Source organism: Trachemys scripta, unplaced genomic scaffold (genome assembly GCF_013100865.1).
Source record: "Trachemys scripta elegans isolate TJP31775 unplaced genomic scaffold, CAS_Tse_1.0 scaffold_112, whole genome shotgun sequence".
NCBI classification, from domain to species: domain Eukaryota; kingdom Metazoa; phylum Chordata; order Testudines; family Emydidae; genus Trachemys; species Trachemys scripta.
This window is the reverse complement of record NW_023260485.1, coordinates 22,730-41,098: the sequence shown is the minus strand read 5'-3', so window position 1 is coordinate 41,098 and position 18,369 is coordinate 22,730. Positions and strand designations below refer to the sequence as shown.

The 18,369-nt window shown below is 46.2% G+C and overlaps 1 protein-coding gene across 1 annotated transcript in view; it reads right to left on the bottom strand.

Moving 5' to 3' along the window:
• Positions 1–621: 621 nt before the first annotated feature.
• The window catches only part of LOC117870245 (signal-transducing adaptor protein 1-like), a 35,071-nt gene continuing 17,323 nt past the window's right edge, over positions 622–18,369 (bottom strand). Inside the window, exons 5-10 of the mRNA XM_034757335.1 lie at positions 11,142–11,314; positions 7,773–7,901; positions 6,224–6,293; positions 3,762–3,861; positions 3,159–3,299; positions 622–1,004 (exon numbers count right to left, since the gene is read on the bottom strand). Of these exons, the coding sequence (XP_034613226.1) occupies positions 928–1,004; positions 3,159–3,299; positions 3,762–3,861; positions 6,224–6,293; positions 7,773–7,901; positions 11,142–11,314 (690 nt within the window). The 3' untranslated portion in view covers positions 622–927. The remainder of the gene's footprint in view (positions 1,005–3,158; positions 3,300–3,761; positions 3,862–6,223; positions 6,294–7,772; positions 7,902–11,141; positions 11,315–18,369) is intronic.

Here is an 18,369-nt window from a genome sequence, read left to right as displayed (position 1 = left end):
GCTTCTGGCAAACAGAGGCTAGGGACACCATCCCTGCCCATCCTGGCTAATAGCCATTGATGGACCAATCCTCCATGAACTTATCTAGTTCTTTTTTGAACCTTGTTATAGTCTTGGCCTTCACAACATCCTCCGGCAAGGAGTTCCACAGGTTGACCGTGCATTGTGTGAAAAAATATTTCCTTTTGTTTGTTTAAATCTGCCCGTTTCATTTGTTGACCCCCCCCCCCCCAGTGACTTACCTAGCTGCCTAAATTTGGCCTCCAGGTTCTCTCTCCTATCCTTCCCTATGTCATTGGTACCTACATGTACCACATGTACCAGCTCCTCCCCAGCACTACACATAAGTCTATCTCAATGACTCGAGCGATCCACAACCTTCACACCAGGCAGGCAAGTCACCATGTGGTTCTCCCAGTCATCGCAAACCCAGCTATCTACGTTTCTAATGATTGAATCCCCCATAACTATTATCTGTCTCTTCCTAATAACTGGAGTTCCCTCCCCCGGAGAGGTAACCTCCGTGCGAGAGGATACCACATCATCATCTGGAAGGGGGGTCCCAACTATGGGAGCATTTCCCTCTGCTCCAGTTGGATGTTCTCCTTCCCTGAGACTTTCATCCTCCTCAACAGCACAGAGGCTGTCAGACTGGGGGTGGGACCATTCTAGTGTGTCCCAGAAAGTCTCATAAGGTTGCTGAGACAAATGTGCTTAGAGCCATGGAGATGGACTTTGTTTTGTACCAACTGGAAGCCTTAGGAAACAGATATCCAGTTTAATGTGCTGTAATTTATTCCACCGGCTTCTGAGATTAGTTGATACAAGGTGAGATTGTACTACTAAATTTAGCCCACAGGGATTTCCAGGGCTAGAATGTGACACTTTTTCCCTAAGAAAACATCTGTCCCTCCTACATACTCCACTTCAAAGAGGTTGATTTGCACGTTGTCTGTCAGCTGCTTGTCTCTTCTTTCTTTCTTTCATCTCTTTGCCAAGAGTTTCTGAAAGAATGGGAAAAACACTTGTTAACATAGAGAGCGGAAGTGTCATGACAGAGCCATTCCAACTTCAGCAGCTTCCCAGCAGGGCTTGCACTCTTCACTGTCATTGCAACATGGCTTCTCAACTCTCACTCTGCTTATTTATATTGTAGGTAGAATCTACAGCCTCCATTGGGATAGGCACTGTACACGTACCTACACACTTGTTTCATTTTCCATACTACAGTTGCCATAAACACTCCATTCCTTCTGTGTTGGGCTAGCCCTGACTTCTGTCTTAACTCAAGACAACAGGAGAAGCTGGAGGGAGATGATTTAAATATTCAAGCTGTTAAATTGTATGGTGGGAGAAGTGCACTTCCAACTCAAGTGCTGCCCTAGCCAACACTAGCAGACCTGTGCTTTGTCTACTCTATCCACCGTGATCAGAGGCCCTTTCACATTATCTACTGTACGTGTTTTTCCTAGGTCGGTAAGAGCAGCTTTGATTATTGCAACAGTTTTTAAAACTCTGTTGCTTGTCACCATTTTTTTTTCAATTTCTCTGAAAATCCTTGAGTCATTTTCTCAGCACTGCATGGGTCTGGCTTCCTCCCTCTGCAGAGGAATCAACTGGATTACTTTAATACAGGGAAGCATTTCCCTTGGCTCTAGGTTTTAATAAAGTTTGTTCTGACAAAAGTCTAAGATTGGGGGCAAATTTGAAGTCAGTGTCCTGCAGCATAAGCAAGGCAAGTGTCCAACAGAGGTGGCTAGTAGTAAATATTCAGACTGAAGCACCTAAAGGCCCCAGTTGTGACTGGGGCCCTAACGTACCAGGTGCTGTAGAAACAGAGCTCCAGGCCCTGAAGAACTTCAGTCTAATGATAGAAAGAGGATGACGATATAACATGGAAGCAAATCTGGTGAAGTGACACAGGTTTGTCAATTCAAGGTGGTTTTTTAAACGGGTTAGAGGAAGAGAATTGGGGAAGTGGAAGAGTCACAGCTTGTCACCTGCCTGGCCACGATCACAATGGCGGTTTTTGGAGGCATCAGGGCGAATGTGAGGTTTAAAGAGGACGTGCGGTTAGGAACTGTTCAGATTTTCAGAGTTTTGCCCATGTACAAGGGGCAATATGGGGGAGAAAAGGAGCAAAGGCCAGGGGCTGACATTGTGACTGATTACTAGAGCAGCTAGGGAGGGTGGGAGTAGGTAAGAAGGGCCTTGAAAGATAAAAGACAAGAAGCTTATGTTCTTATGAGGCAGTGAAGGAGGGAGCTAGCTGAGGGACTCCGAGGGGATTAACATGGTCAGAGGACAATCCAAGAGAGTTTTAGCAGCATTCTGAATGGAACTTAGAGGGCAAGGATGCAAGTTCGAGAGGTGAATGAAGGGCTTGGATGAGAGTTTCGGACAGACGGACTGATGAATGGCTAGATGTTAGAGCTGTAAGAAAAAGCAAGATTGAAAATATGAATATGTAAAGAGACAAAAGGTGGTGAGGTAATAGCTTTTACTGGACCGTATCTACCTTCTCTCTGAGCCTGGGACCAGCCAGGCAAAGCCACGCAAAGCTGCCATTTGTGGCAGTGCAAATTATGGCTTTGCCTAAGTCAGGGGTTTGCACAGGAATAGCAGCTGTGATGGGCAGGGCTGAAGACAAGTTTCCTAGCCCCGCTGGCAGCAGCACAGTTTCCATGTGCCACTTTCATGTGATCGCGTGTAGGGACAGTGGGGCAGGACAGTGTCCATAGCCCAGGCAGTCCTTGGCCTCGTTCCTGAGACTGCCAAGTGTCAGTATCAATGGGCTCGTGCTCCACAGAAATGGACAGACCACACCAATTCATTTAACACAGGGCGCTGAACAGGTGTCAGTCACTGCAGTCCTCATCTGGGTTGAACCAATAAGCTGGAGGCAAAAACCTCTGTCTTCCATCTCTAATCCCTCCCTCTGTTCACTGACCATATCTGCTTGCATCTACCCCACATCCTGAGAAGCGATGCTGCTTTTGATAATAGGGGTGTGCAGGCTGATAGATCAGGAGAGATGCTCCGAATGCTGCTGTATCCCCCACTGCACGTGACACTTCCCTCCCCAAAAAACTCACTTTCCCGTTTTCAAACCTAACTTCCAAAGAAACAGAAGGCCCCCAAAGCTGTCCTGTCCTCACCAGGCACGTATCTGGTTACAGGATACTCCTGAAGTGGTGCTGCTACTTTCTCAGGCATAGATCTCCGGGGAGGCTTGGCTCTGGGCTGAGGGGCAATCGCCGGGTGCATCTCTCTTGGGACTTGCTCTAAAGAAAGTCCGGCTGCAGAAAAAGGACAGAAGATGTAATGTTCCCCTGTGTGTGGGAGCAGTCTCTTTCCTGAAGAACCTAGCCCCAGTTATTAAGAATAAGGGTATGTCTACACAGCAAAGAAAAACAGGCGACTAGCCGGTGCCAGTTGGCTCGGGCTGTGGCCCTGTTTCATTGCTGTGTAGACTTCTGGCTCAGGCTGCAGCCCAAGCTCGGACCCTCCCAGCTCTGCTGAATTAATAGGTGGCTTATTTCAGTTATTTTGTAATTAGAGTGATTCATTTACTTGATAGAATTAACTCCTCTGTTTGTAACATGAGATGGTTTTGTTCAAAATATTCAATCCATGTTTTATGCCCACACGTTTCAGCCCTGCTTGCAGATTAGTTACTGCCAGTATAGACCCCTCGCAGTAACGCAGTTTAAGAGCTGGAATTCAGAAGCTGTGCCTACGTGTAGAGACAAGCCGCATACCCAATTTGTTGTCATACGTGTGTGTGACAAATGGCTTCAAGCTCCCTTGCGTTTGATTCACAAAGTAATCGATGACATCATGAAGGCTCTGGCGTATAACCTAGGTAAGAAAAAGGGGTGTGAAAAGTTACTGTGAGCTACATTTTCAGTCAGAAATGTGTTAGCAGGTAGGTACCTAAAGAGATCGTCAAGTAGCTGAAACTGGATTCACCCCCAATGCACTGTGTTTCAAGGGCCACCTACTAGAAGTGCAGTGAAAACAGGAGCTTCCCGGAGCACCCAAATACAAGGACAAAATACTTGCTGAAAATCAGCCTTGCATGTTAGGCACATTGTAGGAGGGGGCTTATGCATGGCACTGAGGGGGGATGCACCGCAGGCTTGGGCCTTGAACAAGGCTGCAGTTTAGGCTTGCTGCCCGGAAACCCGTCCTGCGATCTTTCTCTCCCTCAGTGCACAGTGCAGCTCCAGCCGGGCAAAGTGCTAGTACAATACAGCGTGGGTTCCTCCCTTGCCCCAAAGTAAAACATGACACAAACCACTAGAAAAATACTTGTCTCTTGAGGTTCTGCCCCTCTTCAGCTCAAAGCTTTTCTAGACAGGCTATCAGATCCTACAGTGGGAATCTGGGTTGAGTGTGAACTCCTGGGTTTGGCCTTGGATTTTAATCTTGTTGTGGGAGAGGGAGAAAATGAGCTGAAATGTTTTAATAAAATGGCTCCGCAGGATATTCCACCACCCCCATCATGGCACAGCTTCATTTTAGGATCATCATCAAAGGCAGATGTTTGACTAGCAGGAGGAGATGCTCATACCTGAGAGATGCTTCCAGGACAACAGGGGAGTGGAGAGCTGGCCTGACGTTTTCGGGGGTCCAATGCAAAGTACAACATGTGCTCCCTTTCCAGATTTTTTCCCTCTAATGGCCAAGTCCCCCTGGGTTTGCACACCTATGACACCCTTGTCTGTGATCCCTGGAAGCTGCTGCAACCTCTACCATTGCCGGTTTGTGAAGCTCCATTACTTTACTATTTGTCTGGTGTTCAAAATAATTGTCATTAGTGTTTCACAGGGCTTTTTATCAGTTGATCTCAAAGTGCTTTTACAGAGGAGATCACGCTCAGTATCTCCATTTTACAGGTGAGGAAACTGAGGCAGAAAGTGATCTAGCAGAGCCAGGAATACAGCCCAGGTCTCCTGAGTCCTAGTCCAATGCCCTCTCCACTAGGCAACATTGCCTCTCATTTGTCTTTTGTTTTAGTTCAGCTTTTTAAACCAATTTCTGACTTAACATTTGGGCTCTACCTCTGGGCACTTATAGCAACCCACTGAACTAGTACCAGTTTGTTTAACCATCTTTGGTTTAGTCCTTTTCATCCTTTCTGTACTACGTCAATAACATTTTTATTTGAGCTAACAGTCCCCACATCCAATTCCAGTTAATCTGGGGCTATTCAGTGGCAGATGCCTCAGAGAAAAGGAAACTTCTTGTAGATTTCAGGAGACTGAGTTGGAGGGTGTGGTGTGGTAACATCCTTGAGAACCCAGTCAAGGGCAACAGAGGTTACAATTTCCTACTTTGGCAAGGTCCAGTATGGGCACAGAGATCTAACCAACCTGCAAATCCAAATGAAACCTTAAAAGTCATCCTGTAGTGCCATGGTAATATTGGGCGAGCAGTCTGATTTCTCAAGTTTCAATTTCTAAATTGTGATGGAAGACCAGGCATTTCAGAACTAGATAGAAGAAAAGTGTGAGCCACCCGGGAGAACGTTGTACCGATTTAATTTAAGGTGTGAATTTCAACACTGGTTTAAAAAAAAAAAAAAAAAAAAAGCTGTATGGACACTTATTTCTGTATAAACCAGGGTAATTTCAGTTTAGCTTAAACCTGTTCTTAATTGATTTAACTGAAACAAGCCTGGCTAAAAGCAAAATAAGAGAGTCCACCCAGATTTTGCACTGTTTTATCTAAATTGATTTTAATTCACACTTTTAGTTAAACTGGTACAACTCTGCGTGTAGACAAGTTCAGATACGAGTTCAATTTCCAGGCTGGTCACAGACATCGAATTAACTTCTCAAAGGTAAAACATGATCCAATGGCTGGAAATTAAAGCTAGACAAATTCAGAGGGGAAATAAGGCATCAATTTTTAACTGCGTAATTAACCATTGGAAAAATTTACCAAGGATCGTGGTGGATTCTCCGTCACTGACGATTCTGAAATCAAGATGGGATGTTTCTTTAAAAGATCTGCTCTAGGAATTATTTTGGGGAAGTTCATTGGCCCGTGCTACACAGATCAGACTAGATGATCACAATTTTCCCTTCTGGCCTTAGAATCTATGAACCAGACAAATCCCTGCTTTTTTTTGTTCTACTTTTCCATATTCTTTCCCACTTTCTAACACAGACCCAAGACATGGTTTGATATCTCCAACAAGGAAACACCCACTTACTGGTCTTGCCAGTTCAATGGTGTAACCTTTGCCCATGTTCACCACTCTGTAGTGCTTTATGCTTGGACCACTGAAACAAAAAGAAAATACAGTATTAATACATTGCTGTTCATAAAATACAGTATAAATGAAAATGAATGGTGATGGCTGCAGGTTTCCTGTCTTTTATTTAAGCTGTTCATTTGGTGGAAAGTTTCAATACACTAATGTTATTAATCTCTTTTTGAAACAGTTCGTTTAAAGGTGACCAGCTTAAGGGCAAAAAAATGGTTTGTTTGCCTTTTTGCTGCTTTGTGATGTATCAAGCAGAAGCTGGAAAGGTATTTTTTAGGTCTCTGTTTTACTTTAGAAATACCAGGAATAGCAAGTTTTGTCTTCCGAGGTTTTGCTCGAGGACGCTAGAAACAGCAGCAGGGCCTAGGGGTGTGGGGTCTCTTGGAATTGTTTTCTGGTTTCTAGGTGAAAATCTCATTGAAAGAATGCCAGAAACTTTAATGACTTTAGATTTCAGACTCAGACAGTTATAGAAATGTTCTACATCGTGTTTCAAAACAGCACAGGAATTCCCTAGACCGGGGCAGAGGGGACCCTTCTGTGTCATGGACCATCCCGGTCTCCAACCACTGGCACCACAAGGACTGCAAAAGTGTGTGTGTGGGGGGAAGGAACCAAATGGGCCAAATTTGAGTGATGGTGTAACCCCATGCACCAGGTCACAACACCCCTCACTCGAATTTGGCCTACCTGCCCCTCCGTCATTCCAGTGGGGAAGGGCTCTGTCATTGTCACTCAGCTTCAGACAGGGGACAAAGTGTGTGTGTGTGTGGGGAGGTTTGGGCCCCCTGTCTCTATTGTTCCGAGTTCAGGTTCTCAAACATGGAGGCACATGGTTTCCCCCCCCCCACTTTAAAAATGGTTAGCAATGGCCATTTGCCCTTCCCCCCAGTCTCCAGTGCCCATGTTACCAACCCAAACCCTCCTGGGTACTCCTGTCTATGTTGGGGTCCTGGCTGAAAGTCTGGTCCCCCTAGGGAAGGAGGCAGAAAAGGTTAGTCCCTGGGGTGAGTGAGGCCAGGAAGAGGAGAGCAGAAGTGCTACCTACAGCCCCAGAACTTTGTTTTGGGTCTCAGCTGCCTCTGGTTTTGAAGCTCTCCAAACGTTGAAATGTAACAAGTTTTGTGTGGTTTGATGCCGAGTTCAATTTTAGCGTGTGCACGTGTTTTTTGATGCTTACTCTGGGGTTTGAAAGTCTAAGATTCCATGATGTAGGATAAGACATTTCAAGGACCAGGCTCAGGCCCCCTGCCTCATCAGGCCAGCACTCTTTGGCTGATTTGTATCTTATTTGTCGAAATGTCAATCCTCTCCTCCTCCGTAAGCCAATCACACTGTCTATTGAGCCCATGCTCAATCCCTGATTTACCTTCTCCCGATTATTCTCACAATATGGGACAGATTTCACAAGCGATCTCTGGGAATTCTAAATTAGGCATCATAACGCAGTACATGTCAATTAGCAGTTAGATAATAACTTGTGGATTCAACCTACTCTATCTCCTGTCTGATAGTGACTGAGTAGTTCTTACTGTCACTACCAGGCCGCAGGATCAAGTTTCCCCAAGAAGGATTCTTCTCTAACATCTCAATCGCTTTCTGCCGTGACACTGCATAGAAGCACCTGCAAAGAAGGGAGGAGAGAAGCAGCATGAACACACTGAGTTCCACTAGCAGAAGCCGATCACTCCACTATGGGCAAGTAGCATGAGGCCGCCTGAGGACTAGACCTGCCTCATCAGCCTATTTGTAGAGTATCCTGTAACTTAGGTATCCGGGGCTGCCCTTTGCCTTTGTCGCTCCAAGAAGTCTCACACCTGAAAGCGTCATTCCATAGAGCGATGCCACCATGTTAGCCAATCGGCAGAAGTCCAGATCGCCATGATTCATCCCTTTCAGCGTTTCAGAGTGGTAGCCGTGTTGGTCATGGGGCACAGCTCAGATGGCAGACTGTGTAACCAACAAGGCTTCATACCCAAAGGAAAGCGAGTAATGTAAACTGACCCATTTTGCTCACCTTACGTGGAATACTTTGACTATCCATCACCAGCAAATATATTACCTAGTACAGTATAATTTTCCTAGAAAGACAAACATATGTGACAGTCTAAGGCATGGTTGAAAAAGCTTCCAGGGAAGCAGCATATGGCCCATTTGTACTTTCTCAAGACAAAACACATTGAAACAGCAAGGACAAAAGTCTCTGGCGAGTGGAGAGAGACAAGATGAGGACAGTGTCTTTTCTGAAATGCTGCTACAGTAACTGGAAGTATCAGGAGTGATGGGGCTGAAATGCCAGAATTCTCTAGTGTTGATAGAGTAATCTAAGTGATTACTGAATTACGGAGATGAGCCTGAACCAAACCCCCATATCCAAATAACCCAAACTCTGTGCACTGAAACCCATAGCTGAATCCAGAGCTAAACTTTGCAAATGATCCCAATCTCTACAATGGGCTAAAACAAAATCTCAGCTCCGAACACCTCTGCCCGAATTTTGATGTGTTCAGAATCCAGATCCTGACATGGTGGCTTTGGCCCATCACTGTGGAAGAACCTGCAGTCTATCATGGCTCCTATTGTTTATGAGGGATTTTTTCTGAAGATAATGACGTGATAGTTCCTGAAACCAAGAATGCACCCATCAAATACACATATGCTACAAGGAAACAAGCTAGCAACAGTTGCTCTCAGACCTCTGGCTCCCTCTTCTTTTTATGCAATAGGTATTTTAAAGCACTGGCTCAATAAACCAAAAGGGACAGTGTAGTACGGTGTTCAGTGGAAGAACAAATGCATAAAATTTGATGCTACTCCTGACAAAGTCAAATGTAGATCCCTGAATGTATAATGAATAAGGCTGCGAGTCTGTCATGGAGGTCACAGAAGTCACGTATTCTGTGACTTTTTGGGACCTCCATGACTTCTGCAGTGGCTGGTGCGGCTGGCCCGGGGGCTGCCAACCGCTGCTGGGGCAGTCTCGGGCCACCGTGCCTCTCCCACACAGCAGCAGCAGGAGTTTGGAAGTGGGAGGGGGCTCGGGGCTGAGGCAGGGAGTTGGTGTGCCAGGGGGGGAGGAGTAAGGGCTCTGGGTGGTGCTTACTTCGGGGGGAGGGTGCTCCCCGGAAGTGGCAACATGTCCCTCCCTCGGCTCCTAGGCGAAGGCATGGCCAAGCGGCTCTGTGTGCTGTCTCCGCCTGCTGGCAATACTCCCACAGCTCCCATTGGCCGCGGTTGCTGGCCAACGGGAGCTGCGGAGTGGGCGCTCAGGGCAGGGGCAGCGTATAGAGCCCCCTGGCTGCCCCTCTACCTAGGGGCTGCAGGAACCTGCCTGCCGCTTCTTGGAGCTGCGCAGAGCTGGGTAGGGAGCCTGCCAGCCCTCCCCCTGCTTCCCAGCACAAGCGGGGTTCCCAGGCCGTGGGCCGCCCCCCAGCACCAGTGGGGGTCCTGGGCCACACACCTCCCCTAGCACCAGCTGGAGTCCTGGGCCATTCCCCCCAGAGCACCCGCAGCGCCCCTGGGCTGCCCCCTGCCCCAGAGCACCCGCGGTGTCCCCAGGCCACCCAAGTTTTAGTCAGGGGTATATAGTACAAGTCATGGACTGGTTACAAACTATGAATTTTTGTTTACTGCCAGTGACCTGTCATTAAAAATACCCTTTTATTAAAAATACCTGTGACTAAAACATAGTCTTACTAATGATTGATATAAATAATTGGTTTTGTTTGTAAGAACGGCCATACTGGGTCAGACCAAAGATCCATCTAGCCCCATATCATGTCTTCCGACAGTGGCCAAAGCCAGGTGCCCCAGAGGGAATGAACAGAACATGTAATCATCAAGTGATCCATCCCCTGTCGACCTTTCCCAGCTTCTGACAAACAGAGGCTAGGGACACCATCCTGGCTAATACTGATTGATGGACCTATCCTCCATGAATTTATCTAGTTCTCTTTTGATCCCTGTTATAGTCTTGGCCTTCACAACATCCTCTGGCAAGGAGTTCCACAGGTTGACTGTGCGTTATGTGAAAAAATACTTCCTTTTGTTTGTTTTAAATCTGCTGCCCATTAATTTCATTTGGTGATCCCTAGTTCTTGTGTTATGAGGAGTAAATAACACTTTATTTACTTTCTCCACACTAGTCATGATTTTATAGACCTCTATCATATCCCCACTTTAGTCATCTCTTTTCTAAGCTGAAAAGTTCCCAGTCTTATTAATCTCTCCTCAAATGAAAGCCGTTCCATATCCCTAATAAATTTTGTTGCCCTTTTCTGAACCTTTTCCAATTCCAATATATCTTTTTTGAGATGGGGCGACCACATCTGCACGCAGTATTCAAGATGTGGGCGTACCATGGATTTATACAGAGGCAATATGATATTTTCTGTCTTCTTATCCATCCCTTTCTTAATGATTCCCAATATTCTGTTCACTTTTTTGACTGCCGCTGGACATAGAGTGGATGTTTTCAGAGAACTATCCACAATGACTCCAAGATCTTTCTTGAGTGTTAACAGCTAATTTAGACCCCATCATTTTATATGTATAGTTGGGATTGTGTTTTCCAATGTGCATTACTTTGCATTTATCAACATTGAATTTCATCTGCCATTTTGTTGCCCAGTCACCCAGTTTTTGAGATCCTTTAGTAGCTCTTTGCAATCTGCCTGGGACTTAACTATCTTGAGTATTTTTGTATCATCTAAAAAATTTGCCACCTGACTGTTTACCCCTCTGTTGAAGAGGTCTGGGCCCAGCACAGACCCCTGTAGCTTATACAGAGGAAAATTAAAATGCTCTGAAAGAAAAGAGAAAATTCTGATCAGACTTGTATTGACATAGTTCAGTCTGAACTTACTCTGGCATAGTGTTCGTTAGGTTAACGTAGTCTCCACTGTTTGTCTTCTCTGTGCTCAAAGATGCACTGGGTGACTGGTCCATTGCAGTCCTCCTTTTCTTTTCTTTCTCTAGCACGTCATGCAGCTTAATGAGCTGTCCAGGTAGCAGTGATATACACATGGGAACTGACAACTGAGAATTAACAAAAAATCAAGTTGCAAAAGAAATGGAATGGGGAGAACAACGTTGGTGGGAGTTAACCGTGGTGAACCCAAACACCCCCACCCCCACACTCTAATAAAAGACGACAAAGCAGAAATCTTTTTTTAATTGCTGGACTTAGTACTGCCTTGTGTCCTTTGGATAAAATTCTACCTTTGGATAAAAACTCCAAAGTGATTCTGAGCAAGTGGAGCTAGATGTTCATAGTAGCGTTGGCGATGGAAATACAGTATCTAGGCCTGTTTATTAGCCTGAGATAGAATTTTGGGTTTTGTTTGCCCGTTTGACTTTTGATATTCTTATATCCTTACGAACGTGTGACCAAAGACAGTGTGTGTTGCATCTGCCCACAGCCAGCTGGGGTTTATAGCCCAACGAGAAAAGATAAGGAATAGAGTTAAAGCGTTGCTGGGTAGGGTGGGAGTTAAATATATGAACGTACACTTGAAGGCTGCCCAACTCCTCTCCCAAGCCAAGGTCAAGCAACCAGGCGGGAGGGGTGAGGGAGTAGGTATAAGGAACATAAAAGCCAAAGAAATGGTGATCCTGCCTGAAACACAATCTCACTCCCTACCCCTCCCATGGGGCACAACAGAGGTGGGACCAAAGCCCCCAGACTCAAGACCCTCCAAAATGGAATATGACCATAAATTGTAAGGGGTGGTACCAGGGGTGAGCACTACAGGTATAATTAAGCCTACTAAAAGGAGAAGGGGGGAAACAGGAGAGCTCTACTGGTGTAAAGAGCTGGGATATGCTTGCTCGTTCACCCCAATAAACATCACATTGCCTGTGCTTTGGACTCTGGTCTTCTGCTTTCTGACTCGTGACAAGAACCAAGGGAGGGCAGGGGAGCCGTAACAACCAAATGCAGCTGTGGCCTGACTTTCTGAGATGCTGAGCACCCATAGCGTCATTGATTTCAATGGGAATTGTGGATACTTAGCACTTCTGAAAATCAGTCATATGGAGTGCGTTCACACTGCACTGAACCTCAGAGCCCAGGTCACAGGACTGGGGCTGTGAAGCTAAAAACTGCAGTGTAGACATTCAGGCTTGGGCTGGAGCCTGGGCTCTGAGACCCTCCGCCTCACAGGGTTTCTGAGCCCAGACTCCAGCCCAAACGTCTATACGGCTATTTTTAGCCCCGTGAGCTCAAGTCAGCTGGCCTGGGCCAGCCACAGCCATGTCATGGGCATTTTATTGCAGTGACGAACCCTTAATGGCTGGTCTACATATGAAATTGGCACGTTTAATTAAAATCAGGTTTTAAATCAATTTAATTAAGGCAATGCAGACTCCCAGGTGGACATACTCAAATCAGTTTACAACTGGCTTATATCAATAACCAATCATTATCCACCGATTTGGTCATTTAAGCAAAACTGATAAACGCCAGTTGTGAACAAACAGAAGTATGTCCACATAGGAGTTTGCACCAATTTAACTGAATTGATTTTAAAACTTATTTTAGTTAAACTGGTGTAAATTTTGTGTTTAAATGTGGCTTAAATCTGAGCCTGGTGAAGAACAATCCCTGGTAAATTGGCTAGAACAAAGCGGTTTTCAACCTTTTTTTCATTTGCGCACCCCTAAAAAATGTTGAATGGAGGTACCAGACCCCTTTCGAAATATTAGACATAGTCTGAGGACCCCTATGGGTCTGTGGACCACAGGTTGAAAACCACTGGGTTGAAAGAAAGAAAGAAAGAAAGGGAGAAGGCTGTATAGGTCAGGCTGTTGTAGTTAAGACATTTCAAACAGCTTATTTCAGGTCTTTTCTACTAACCCAATAGCATTTGACAAGGCTTGTGTTCTGACCAAAGCAGAATCACACTCCAGTGATTTGGTCTGAGCACAATGGGAGATTATTTGCAAAGAAGCATCTTGTCCACAGAAAAACTATAAGTGAAGCAGAAGTTATTATATTTAATAATGATAATTAAATAAAACTAAACAGAACAGCCCAGACTTTGTCACAGAGCGAAGAAACTTCAAATTAAGCCAAAAGAAACCACCCTTCATGGACAGCAATCTTTCCATAGGTTCTTTTTACAAGAGACAGTATTGCAGGTGTTTCAACTTTAAAGTCCGAAGAGAACAGCACAAGAGATAAAGCATGGGTTGTCCTGGACCCTGGGGAGAAACCTCAGTCTGCCAACAAGGGTAAATCCCTTTTTGTGCAATATTGAACTATTGAATTTTTTTAAAATTTAGTATTTTACTAAAAGGGAATATGGCAAACACTGCAACTGCTCAAAATTGTAAAAAATGAACTCGAGTCCACAATCCTGCAAACACAAAGGCACATGCTTAATGTTATGGTATTTTGAAACAGGGTGGTCCTCCCCTGTAAGGACCCGCAGGCCTGGGGCCAGCCTGTTCAATCAGCCCACCTGTGCCATAATTAGCTGCATCTTAGCGAGAGAGTCAGGTGACTAATGGAGTCAGGTGACAGCCTGTTAAGCACCCAGCCTCATACTAGGGCTGAGAAGGTTCACTTTGCAGTAGGAACTACAGACCATGACAGTTTAGTGAAGAGACTTCAGGAAAAGAGTCTGGGCTCTATTCCAAAGCCAGAGAGTGACTTAAAGGTAACCTAGAAGAGGCTGGGAACTGAGCCTGGAGGGTGGGCTGAAGAGGAGCCGAACTCGTATAAGACCCTCCTTGCTGAGGGGTGAAAACATTATCTACTAGCTGGTGGGCAAAGTTGTGGGCAGAAATAGGCCTTTGTAGGGCCCAAGAAGCACCTAGGGGGTGCTAGATGCAAAGACCCCTGCAATGCCATGCCCTAATGCTAGGGGTGGTGCGGTGAGTGAAACGACTTAGAGGGCTATGGGTATGTTAAAAGTTAAGCTTGTGCCTAAAGTGTTGGCAGGATCAGTGCCTTAGGGAGCCTAGCTTTACTCAGAGCACGCTCCCAGTTTCACAGCTGTCGGGTGCATTTCCAAGGCAAGCATATAGACTGAGGCCTGGATCTCTCTCTAACCCAGTACAACAGCATGGGTGTATCTAAGGAAGGTAGACTGAGCCTTCAGTAAAAGTACACCCTCAGGGTTTTGCTGTTAAGAAATCCCCTGGGTATGACATGTTACATACCAGTTACACTGGCTCAGTTTGAATCATGTGACTAGTGAGAAGTACACTGATGGCAGGACTCTGTACAAGTCGGAGCCAGTCTGTCACATACAGGGCATTTGACCAACTCCGGCCCTCATGGATGAGTAATCTTTTGGCACACAGCTGTGAGTAGCTGAATAATCTTTGAACAAAGGAACTTCTGTTAAATGGATGAACTTTTACTGATATCCAGGAAAGAAGCAGCTGTGATGCAATACTGGCCTAGAGAACTCTGTGACCAATGTGTAACCCCCCAGGAGATTACCTAGATTCCTGGAGCTCTGTCTGCTGGCAGCTCAGGGAGGAGGAACCAAGGCAAACTCAGAGTCTGCCCCGCAACTGATAGGGAGTGAGATGCCCCTCCCAGGGAGTTCAGGAGAGGGGAGAAGCCATTTTGGAGAGTGGGGAGCTGGTGAGTCCCAGGCCTGCAAGCAGGGCTCTCCCTGAGAACTGGCCTCTAGGGACCTGACAGCCGATCCCTCACCTGGGTTTTCCTTCCCCACGGATGAGTCCCAATTGGTAGCATTTGCTGAGAAATTTCCCCAGCCAGGCTGGGTTCACCTCCAGCTCTCTAGCTAAGACTAGTCACCACATGGTCAGCTCTGCTAGTCCAGGGAAGCTGCCTGCCGAGTGTGTGACTGGGGGCTGGGCTAGGAGGCTACAGTTTGGATGTTAGGGTAGTTGTATAACCTATACCTTGAGCCCTACACCCCTTTGTGGTGAGGGGAAATCCTGGGACCGCCGCAGCCTGATTCCTGCTTGAGGAGGATCCCTGACAGCAGACAGCAGCCCCTCTGCAGTGACTGAAGAGTCCAGCATCATCTTCCAACCTGAAGATCGTTCATGGAGTTCGTGAGTGCACCGTTTTTTAGTTAAGGAATTTGTTTTGGGGACGCCCTACTCCCTGAACTATGTCCTCAAGCCAGGGAGTGAGGGTTTGAGGATTTTATAACCTGCTGCTTATTATACCTGTGGAGGGATTCACCACCTCCTCCCACTTGTGGGACTTTTCGGCTGTACTGAACCCAGTCAGCCACACTGCTAAAGCACTGCAGAAAATTGTATAGGTCATCAAGGGCCCCAGCAAAGTACACATACCAACAGGACACTAGTTTTACACTTGTTACATCAAGTCACGGGTGTTTTCAGTGTAGGCACCGGTGACCCTAAAAATAGTGTTTCACCCTGTTATTGTTGTATTTGTTGCCTGTTTAATATAATTATTGTGTTGAATATATTTTTGTGTGTTGTGTTATTTCTTGGAAGTCTGCAACTATCTGGCAAGTAAGTGGCGATTACTCTGTAGTTAGAATTTTCTGCCCAAACTGCTCTGGTGACCCTGCCAGGAAGGAGTGAGGGGGGTGGAGGCACCGCCAAATAATTTCATAGAAAACAAAAAAGATTCACCCTGCTGAGTGGGTGGCGGGATCCAAAAGAACCCAGACCTGTCCATCAAAACCTGGAAGTGGATTGCCATTAAAGGAGGTAACCAGGTGGAGAGGGGCGCTACATTGGAGGCACCGCTGGGATCCCGTCTTTTAAACTCAGACCTTTATATACACCCTTACTGTCTTCCTGGGAAATTAAGTAAATTCTCAGTATGGATTACCAGAAGAGGCTTGTGACGTGGTGTGAGCTGGAGGGGGCTGACCCTGAACGCCACTTCCTACCCACTGAATGGGAAGTTAGATCAATTGAAAATGAGATTGCTAATGTTAAAGAATGGGGAACCTGTGTGGTTCGGAGTCAGATGCAAGCAAAAGGGGAAGCTACTTTATCCCTTCTTGTAGAGAGCAAGATTATACTGTCTACTGTGGTGACTCCCCATGTAATTCTGCCAGATGGAGAGAAGGATGGATGGAAGGTGACCATACAAGCACAATCATGTTTTCCCTCCCACCTGCCCCACCATCTGAAACTATCAATTTTCAGTCCAAATTGGGGGACTTTTTAGGCAGGAAGGGAAGACCATGACTGAATTAAGGACTCTTTTGGGCCTCCCCCCAGTTCTAATGGACCAAATAATTTTTGCTATGGGACAAGCAATAGGGGAGTCCATAAAGACAGCATATGAATCGGGCCCTTACAGAAAGCTCAAGTTCTTTTCAGGTATTAAACCAGTGCCTGTAGGGGAAGATGACTATGACACTTGGAGGCATCAGCTAAATCAGGTGATGCAGGAATGGCAATGTAGTGAGGCTGAAAAGAGGAAACGTGTGGCAGAAAGCCTGCGAGGACCTGCAGGGAATGTAATCTATGCATTAAAAGCCAGCAAGCCTGTTGCCACTGTTGATGACTATCTCTCGGCGATGGAGGATGCCTTTGGGAGCCGGGACACAGGGGAAGACCTCTACTTTCAATTTTGTCCTGTTACCAACAGCCAGGTGAAAAACTATCTTCCTATCTTCACAGATTGGAACCATCCCTTCAACTGTATGTCCGCCGTAAAGGCACTGAGAGGAGCAAGGAACACCGAGACTAGACTAGAACAGGTCATACGAGGTGCCATTTATGACAACTTTCTAATTATGAAATTGAAACTTGCAGACCGATTGGACAGTCCTCCAGGATTCCATCAATTGCTGCGAGAAGTCCGGGAGGAGGAGGAAAAGAGAACTGTTAGAGAAAGGAATAAGATCTCAGTGAGCCGGACCGTTGCTCCTAACAAACTGAAGGAAGATCCTTGTCTGTCCACCACTGAGGACCTCCATCAACAGCTTAAAACCCTACAGCACAGCTCACTGAATTTATTACGAGTAAGATGCCTGGGGGGGTCACCTAGCGAAATTCTTCCACCAACTTTGACGGAAAGGAAGTACCCTCCTTTTTGCCCAGGGAGCGGAGACCCCAGCAGAAAACCTGTAAAGAAAACCTTGGCGACCCTCCCAAGGAACAAGAGATTCTGCTACCGATGTGGTGAGGATGGGCACATTTCCACCCAGTGTGACAACCCGAGGAATGAAGAGAAGGTAGCACAATGAAAAAGGGAGCTACAGGGAAACTCCCAAGGGTCCCAGTAATGGAGCATACTGGGAGCCATCACAGGCAGAGCTCCACTAAGTTGTGTTATGAACAGCCTTCCTGGAGCCCATTCCCAGAAGGATTGATAGGCCCAGCCACGGTAGTTAATGTAATGGTGGAAGGGATTCCTTGTATGGCCCTGCTGGACAGTGGATCTCAGGTCACCATCATTACTAGAGAATTCCATAGCAATTCCTGCCTCAAGTGAAGATCTATCCTCTAGAGGGATTGACAATATGGGGCCTTAGCAATGCTAGTTACCCATACGATGGGTATGTACTAGTGACTCTAAGTTTTCCTGCAGAACTGGCTGATTGTCTCCAGGATTGTAATAAGCTGGCTTTGATTTGTCCTGAGACGCAAAATTCTGATGGCATTCCCATATTGATTGGAACCAACAGCAACATGTTCCAGTCTTTGGCCACTCTTTGTGGTTGTTTGGGCCGGAAGACCCCAGGCCTGGTTCACCCTCCATGGTGAGGGCCGACCCTGGGCTCATCCACGATGCATTATGACCATGATAGTTCTGTTGATGAGTCAATAGGGAAAGTTGTAAGAGTATCCAAAGCTGTTTTGTCCATACCCCCACATGGCGAGATTAACTTGAGAGGAAAACTTGAGAAGCACAGTCGCAGCCTTCCTCCTACAGTGATGATGGAGCCGTCTGATGGAGATAACCTCCGTAGGGGTCTGATGGTTCAGAGAGGTTTATTATCCTTACCACAGATGGAGGAAGCTGGCATTATGGTAAGAGTAAGAAACGAAACCAACCATCCCCTAGCCATCAGGAAAGGAATGGTGTTGGCACGATTGTATAGGGTAGGGAGTGTTGTGAGCCCTGCAACTGCAGCCAGAAAGACCTGTAAGGCATTGAATCCTGATCT